The sequence below is a fragment of the Anneissia japonica genome, unplaced genomic scaffold (assembly GCF_011630105.1).
Source record: "Anneissia japonica isolate Jap-2015-1 unplaced genomic scaffold, ASM1163010v1 scaffold11144_len554210_cov170, whole genome shotgun sequence".
Classification (NCBI taxonomy): Eukaryota; Metazoa; Echinodermata; class Crinoidea; order Comatulida; family Comatulidae; genus Anneissia; species Anneissia japonica.
Window position 1 is genome coordinate 202,123 of NW_022708762.1, and position 8,979 is coordinate 211,101.

The window sequence follows — 8,979 nt, forward strand, 5'->3', positions numbered from 1 at the left end:
AGATGTGTATAAGAGCAGAATGCTACACCACCCTGAAACATTATTGGTATACTTACTATCATTTGCTAGAAACACCATGGACGTTGAAGCATTGTAACCGTTAAATTCTGTCCGCATGTACTTTACACCGACTCGGCGTACACCAACAAAAGGGGGAAATCGGAGAGTGCACTTAATTGCATTAGGGTGTTCATGACATTCTTCATAAATTGTACCAGTAGTAAATATTGAATTGGATATACTGTTCTCAAGATTTATTAATTCTTTTTCCTCATAATGCGTCCCGTTGTCGTTCACCCATAAACCAATACCAAACATTACATTTTTGTTTTCACCGTCTGCTAGGCCGGTATAGGCTCGCAGTTCAGTTTCAGTGTTACCGCTCAAAATAGGCGTTTGACTGTATGCTGTAATATCAGGTACCTTTTCTAAAAAACAAGTTAAATAAAAAAAATTAAAAACCACTTACTTTTTAAAGCAGTTCCCAAACAAACCGTATTTCTTTTAAAACTATAACTGTACACTATTTAACTGTTATTGAACAAATGAATATGTAAATTTTATCTTTTTAGTTTACTGTTTTCTCATTTTCTAATTTATATGACCAATTGAAGGCTTTAGTTTATGCCATCTGTAGTCACGCCCTTGGTCGATATATATTTTAAGTGGGTGTGGTTGGCACAAGAGTCCTTCGGTTTCTAAACCTTGAGGTTAGGGGGTTCGAATCCTCCCTTTGCATTTCGTGTCCTTGGACAAGGCATTTCACCTAATTTACGCAAATTAATTATGTAATAATCGAATCAAAGCATGACGGGAATTACAAAAACAATTTTTAAAGTACGAGAGTGGCATTTAGAGGTGCCATATTCTAAAAATATGCTCACCCTATACAAAACCAAGGTAGAGCTTAGATGGGTGTGTACTAGCTGGCAGATTGACCAAGTCCTCATACTCCCAGAAGACATATGTTCTTTGTCACACTAATTATTGATATTATAGCATTGGATTTTCATTAAAATTTAAATTATTTCATTGTCTTGCATTTACAATATTTAGTAAGATGGGAACAGGAGAGAACTCTATGATTTGACCTTCTTGAATATAGCCAGTACCAACCATAGGGGTCAGTAGACCAAAACAAGAATAAAATGAACATAAGAGTATACAGTACATACCAAATATTATACAAAAAGAATAAACAAATTTAAATAAACCTTTTGGAATGCCAAGTGAGGAGCTTGGTGTCCCATTCATATTTGCACCTTTGTGTTCATAGTTCACCATAACAATTACTTCGAACGAGTAGTACGTACGTACTGCAGGTAGTAGGACCGTATAACTTTGCGACTGAAGAGGTTCGTCTACACTGACTGAGTACACAATACTTGGTGTATTCACGTTCCAATATTGTATATTGTATCCTTGTACAATTCCTATACCAACGTGTGCATCGTAACTCCAAGTATCACACGTTAAAATAGTGGAGAAGTTTGCAAGGCGACTGTAATAACACGGGTTATATAAAAAAGAAGGAGTTTCTGTAAAACAACACCATTGTTATGCGGATTAGCTTAAATATGATTTTTATACTTCTACTTAAAATTTGAAAAACTAGACACAATAATATTTTAGCTTTTCCTCCATTGCCTAACTTTTTTTAGTTATCATCCTTATTATTATCATCAACATCTTCATCAACATCATCATCATCATCATCATCATCATCATCATCATCATCATCATTATTTTCATTTTTATTATTCCTATTAATTAATATTATGGTTATTAAAATTTATATTATTAATTATAAAATTAAAATTATTAATATTATTATCATAATTATTATTAACAAACTTAAAAATATTGTTATAATAATATCAAATTTATGTTAAGCCAAGCAAATAAATGTTCACTTTGATGCGGATTGGTCACCGATATCAATCACTAGTGACCGGGAGGGGTAGATCTCTACGTAGTTTTTATCCCTCCGCCATTAGGACATTGGACAAGTCACTAGTTTGAATTTTTGTATTTTATGCTTGTTTTTGTTAAGGAACCAGACCGAATTTCATTGTACGTGTATTGTACATGTATATATGACAAATAAAGTTATTGAATACTGAGTATTGAGTAATTGTCACCAGTGGCTACAATCAAATGAAATTTGATTTTATGATACACTCTGAGCTAAGTGAAGTTCTTTGATAATATTAATATTATCAAAATTATTAATATTATTATCATTAATAATTATAAATTTATTTAAAATTTGTATCATTATTATTAATAAAAATTATTATTATTCTCCTTTAATTTATTCTCTTACTTACATTTTCCAATTCTATGTCTATATGTCAATACAGTACTGATTAAAGACAAACATGTTTTATATTTAAATAGAAATTATAATGGTACTGTTTACCAATGGGACCGAATACCGTAACTGGACTGGCAATTCCTTGTGTTGCCACGCCGTCAATATCGGCATTTACGGACACAGTGACACTATAAGGTTGGTTGTAGTCTATCGACAAAATGTTGATTTCTATCCAAGTTTCCGTTATGTTTTCGATAGTTTTTACTTCATCCGCTGATGCCGCCTTCCAGTATTTCAAAACGTAACTGTTGGCATCTCTGTTACCAAAATCATGATTTCTGTCCCACGCTGTCCAAACTACAAGGATGCTCGAAACACTACTTTCAATAGAGGGTGCATCATACAGTGCTGGAAGTGCTACACATAATAATACAATCATTTGAAGTTTAATTATTTTGTTATTGATACACGCCATGCAGACTTTCAAGAAATAGTTTGCTACAATATCATTATTAAACATTTTAACTCAATTTACTTTTTGTTTATATTGTACATTATTATGTTTTCGTCATATAATTTCTAAATTTAATAATATTATTTATAAATACATAATATTATTTATAATGATGGTGAGGTTGCTGTTGCTATTGTTGTTGTTGATGATGATGATGATGATGATGGTGATGATGATGATGGTGATGATGATGATGATGATGATGATGATGATGGTGATGATGATAATGATAGGCATGTCAGGCGCTCGCGTAAACGATGTGAAAACAACGTCGCGGGCCGAAAACAACATTGCAGGAGCAGGGTTCGGATTTTTAAATATTCATTACTCGGCTGATATTTCATGTATCATTATGTAACAAACACCATTAGATTGCTTTTTATCTTTTTATCTTTTATGCTTTCGTTTGTAATTTACCCCATTAAAATCCGTTCACTAGTTATTAAATGAAAGCGAGTAGAATTTGAGACGCCACCATCGGACCTGCCGATAAGCGCCGATGGACTGGTCGCTTTTTTCACAACAGATCGATTCAACCATGCTCACTTCTTATTGATTTTCTGATGACGTATTCAGCAAATTTCTAGGTTGAGTGGATCATAAATGGCCTGCGGTTGAAGATTTTTTTTTCACTTTCGAAATATTTTCGCTAAAATCTGACAATATCCCAAATAAGAACAAGTATCATAGATTTAAATCACATACGGGTATATAACTATTTATTTGAACTTAATTTACTCCGTCGAAAGAATTGGTAAAAAGTTGTTTACAAGATCATAGTGGAGATATGAATATTAATAAGGAAATCGCATAGTGATGATAATTCCACCCTTCGGTTTCACACTCCTTAGTGCACATATAATATGATTTAATTTTGTTTTTGATTTAAAAAAAACAAACAAAAAACAGCTAACTCGCATGTGTATAAAATTTACAGTATTTGTAATAATATACATTTCAAAAGATCTGAATAATTGACATTGGAATGTACATATTTACCTTGTTGGCAACCAAGCCCGGCCCATCCACTTTCACAAGCATCACCATCCGGACAACTTCCATTATTCCGATCACATTCCGACGAGCTTTGGCAATGACATTTTTTGGTGCACTGTGGCCCATAAAAACCGTTGGGACACTCAGAATTTGGATCTCTCTCTGTCATGAAGGATAATAAAAAATTAAATTAGCACAAGAGAAGTGTAACATAGATGTGTATAAGAGACAGGGCAATTCCTTGTGTGATCCACGTATGTTCTATATAAGAAAAATAATTATTATAACATTAAAATTAGAAAAAAATATAAAAAAATTGAGTGAATTACTATAGTGATAATGATAAATAATTAAAAATAACATAGATCTATAAGAGTATTATAATATTTAACAATTGGTGATGATGATGTATATAAATATAATGTAATATAATATTCTTAACAATTATAAAATAATAAAACATTTAATTCAGTTCAGTTTTTCTTCGTAACACGATTAAGTCTTTCATCAATTTTGCATAGGTACACATTCTTTTTCATATCATGCTTATTCATTCATATAAGATAAAATAAAATAAAATGAAAGTTTCTTTAATCAACTTTGCATATATGCTCTTAGTCATTATCAGGATTATTGATTCATGTTGTTTTAAAATAGCGTATTTACAAACCTAGACAACGGGTACCAGTGTAACCAGTATGACAAGTGGCGCCTTCGTTGCAACCCTCTGAAGGCTGACATTCAGTAGCGTCACAGTGACAATCAAGAAGGCATCCGGGTCCATACTTGGCTGTTGTTTCAGTGTCACACTCTAATTCACAAAGAGAAGAATGTAATTCAAATGTTAAATTAAAAGCTCTAAAAACAAGGTAAATTAAGATATATTATTTATGTAAAAACCCTCTTCTGTCGGATAAGGTAAGGTTCAGCAAGGAATGATTGGTTGATTAATTGATTAATTGATTGATTGATTGATTGATTAGTGTACATTCACATATATATATATATATATATATATATATACATTTATATATATAATTTGATTAATTGATATAAACATTTCTTATATGTATATAGGCCTATATATATAATATACACTTCTTTATATACCGTAAGAACCAGTAAAATTTTGAGGAAGTCCAGAGTTCTTATTTTTCAACCGATTACAGAATCAAAATGTTCTTATTTTGTTCTTATAAAAACACACTTTTAAAACATAGAAAAGTATTATTTTATAGCAGTATATTACTGTACTGTATTATAGAGGTTATTACATAGTCACACCACTAACTTACAAATAGATTTGTTGGTTTTTCTATTAAAAAAGTAATAATAAATAAAAACCTCAATTGAAATTTTACCTTAACCTCAATTTTTTCTTATTTTGTTGTTAATTTGTAAGCAATTTTAGCTTCAATGTTCTTGTAAAGTGTGCTCTTATATATATATAAAACAAAATGTGTATAGTCATATATATGTAAATATAATCTGCAATTTTCTGCTTTTTTTACCAAAATAAATGAAAAATTTATATTTAAGAAATGAATGTTGTGAAATTTACCTGTCATACAATCAAGGTCTGCATAACCAGACATACAAGAGCAACCGAAAGGGTCGGGTGGACAAAAAAGCTTTCCTTTACACTGTTTAATTTTATTTTTGCTGCAAAATACAGTACAATTGCGCCCCCAGTGATTATCACCACAAGCTATAGAAATAAATAAAGCAGCGTTAGAAGATGATGATATCTAATTCTGCGGTATATGCTTGTTAGGACTATACTTGTTTTTATTATGTTTTATATTGTTGTATTTTGTATGTTGTATCTTATCTATGAAAAACAATAATATCGTGCATGAATGCATGACAAAACATGAAGATAGCAGTTTCACGATTAACAGAAATAAGCATCACTGTTAGATATTGTATATTCTCGCGTATTACAGAAAATATCGTTACCATGTAAATGACATTATTACTACCTTCTTCACAGTTTTCTCCATTGAAGCCCGGAGGACAGATGCAAGATCCAAACTGAACAGAACACACGCCCCCATTGTAACATACGGGGCAGTCGCTTTCACAATCGGGAGGCTGCCACTTCCCACGAGGACACTCTGTCAAAAGAAAGATTGTATAGAAATTATTAACAGTCAAAGGTGTAAATTTATTGAAATAAACCACAAATAATATAAATAAAACACAAAAAATAATAATAATAGGCCTACTTGTTATTATTATTATTATTATTATTATTATTATTATTACTATTATTATTATTATTATTATTATTATTGTTTTTGTTATTGTTATTATTGTTATTATTGTAATTATTATTATTATTGTTGTTGTTGTTATTATAATAATAACAATAATAGTAGTAATAACAATAATAACAAAAATATTAATAATAGTTTAATAATAATAATAATAATAGTAATAGTAATAGTAATAGTAATAGTAATAGTAATAGTAGTAATAGTAATAGTAATAGTAGTAATAGTAATAGTAATAGTAGTAATAGTAATAGTAATAGTAATAGTTATAGTAATAGTAATAGTAATAGTAATAAGAATAAAATCGACTACACAAAGTATTCAACAAAAACAACGTAAAATTTAGCTAAAGTTGCATGGACAACATTGGAACCATACATTCACACAAGAAAATACTAAATCCTGGACAACCTGAACCCGAAAACGGCAAATGCAAATGCAGATAGAAAATTGCCTCATACAGAACGTCATCTATAAAGCCGACATCACCACGCAAAACGACACAAAACAGTATATTGGACTAACGGAAAAACTTTGAAATACAAATATACTACACACAAACACTCATTTAAACACCGCAAGCATCAGAACAGCACAATATCTGTCCAATACTCGTACAATATTACTAAACCTTGCAATCTATGCCTAGCAGAAGATTATTACATAATCGCATACGATCGTCACAAAACATTGAACAAACGATCCGAGTTGATTTGTGCCTGTCACCAATGCAACAAATACTTAATACCCAAAAACTGTTAATTTCGACACCCACGTTCTAAATTCTCATGCCCAATATGTTTAGTATACCTGTTCCTGATCGAAACAACTTTCACCCACCTGCAAATTACACATCACCTATATATACCATTCCTACAGCTCATTCACTCAGACCTGAAGATTGTACATTGCATGAAACTGCAATAGTCAAAATAATTTAAACGTATTGTTGTTTACCTATAATATATATATATATATATATATATATATATATATATACAGTATGTATATAATTATACATATAATTATACATATATATTAATATAATAATAATAATAATAATTATAATAATAAAGAAAATTAATAATAGTAATAGAAAATAATATTAATATAGTAATAATAATTATATAAATAATAATAAGAATAATAATAATGATAATAATAATAATAATAATAATAATAATAATAATAATAATAATAATAATAATAATAATAATATTAATATTATTATTCAATTATATGCTAAAATTGATTATAGTATACCAGGGAACAGTAACTGTTCCCTAAATATCATTTATGTACTAAAATTTACCTCTAACAATTACTCGTAGTATACCGTGTTTACCCAAGTGCCGTTGCCCTTTTGGGTAGCATTCGTAGATACCAGCGTCTTTTTTCCGAACATTTACAAGAGTCAAGTTGTTTAACCCTTCCCACTCCATGGTATCGGATCCCCCATCTTTTTTCCATCGTAAACTGCTAGCTTCAACGTCATCTAAAGTCATTACCAGTTCAACAGTTTCACCGACACTGGTTGTAACACTTCTGTTTTCTGCAATAACTCTGGCTACAAAAAGAAAACGAGGAACACAGAATCGTTTTACGTTTCAGACACGCACTACTTCAGTTTTCTCTGAGGTTTATATTTGAAAAAGACTTGATTTCTAGTACATCTTAGATTGAGATAGATAGAGGATTGTATTGTTTTAATTCTTAGAATAAGGATGTATTGTTATCACAAAACAATGCAGAGTATATTAACAATTCGTTTAGCAATTACTAATTAAGTTATCAATTCAATAATACATTGTGAAGTTATATAATAGATACAAAATATAGTTTATGCAACAGTGCATGGGTATAAACATCATGTCAATCAAAGGTATTCAACGAAAGGGTTAATGATCTAAGTTGTTGATGGGTGGTGTGACATATCATTCGAATGTATTACTAAACGTGTCTTCGAATTACGTATGTATGGTTTGAATTTTTATTGGGAGGTTTGACTTTTGATCAGATGATTTTATTTCTGCTTGAATGGTTTTGTTTTTTTATTGTGTGCTTTGTATGTGCATAACATCACATTCCTGATGATGACATAATTAATGTCGAAATATTGAATCCCAACACGATGGCGTGTATTTCAATACTTGGAGTATGTATTATACTTTCTTATACATTTGTATTTTATATAAAACATTTAATGATTTGACTTTTATTAGACTGTTTGATTTTTTAATTACTGGTTTGGTTTTATCAATGAATGTTTCTTTTATTTCTTTTATTTATTTATCTATTTATTCATAAACTATGTTTGATTTTGAGTTGAATAGCGTTGGTTTTTATTATATGGTGTGGATAGCGTAGTTCTGGCGGACTTGGCTTGCCATAGACACACATGCATTTACACGCAAACCAACATAACTACAGTAAATACGGTACACCCACCTTTTTTTGCTAGAAACACCATTGAGGTTGAAGCTTTGTCGCCATTGAATTCTGTCCACGTGTATTTCACACCGACTCTGCGTACAGCAACACTAGATGTGAATGTGAGTTGACAATTTTTTGCAATAGGACCAATATTGGGTGTTGATACGCATGGTATATAGCTCGTACCGGATGTAAATATAGACTTGTCTATATTGGGCTTTAGATTTATTAACTCAGAGTCTCCATAGTGTGTTTCGTTGTCGTCCACCCACAAAGCGACACCAAACATAACGTTTTCGTTTATGCCGTCAATAAAACTGGTGTAGGCGCGCAGGTCCGTTGCAGTATTACCATCCACAATGAAGGATGTACTAAATGCTGTAAGATCAGCTACCTTGCCTAATATATAAGCGTATTGAAATACTTTATTTTCAAATCATTTT

The 8,979-nt window shown here is 30.6% G+C and overlaps 1 protein-coding gene across 1 annotated transcript in view; it reads right to left on the reverse strand.

The window, feature by feature from the left end:
- Nucleotides 1–8,979, reverse strand: part of LOC117106558 — a 51,389-nt gene that overhangs the window by 19,944 nt on the left and 22,466 nt on the right. Inside the window, exons 3-11 of the mRNA XM_033247941.1 lie at nucleotides 8,552–8,935; nucleotides 7,416–7,670; nucleotides 5,810–5,944; nucleotides 5,389–5,535; nucleotides 4,498–4,638; nucleotides 3,831–3,989; nucleotides 2,423–2,734; nucleotides 1,215–1,538; nucleotides 57–428 (exon numbers count right to left, since the gene is read on the reverse strand). Of these exons, the coding sequence (XP_033103832.1) occupies nucleotides 57–428; nucleotides 1,215–1,538; nucleotides 2,423–2,734; nucleotides 3,831–3,989; nucleotides 4,498–4,638; nucleotides 5,389–5,535; nucleotides 5,810–5,944; nucleotides 7,416–7,670; nucleotides 8,552–8,935 (2,229 nt within the window). The remainder of the gene's footprint in view (nucleotides 1–56; nucleotides 429–1,214; nucleotides 1,539–2,422; nucleotides 2,735–3,830; nucleotides 3,990–4,497; nucleotides 4,639–5,388; nucleotides 5,536–5,809; nucleotides 5,945–7,415; nucleotides 7,671–8,551; nucleotides 8,936–8,979) is intronic.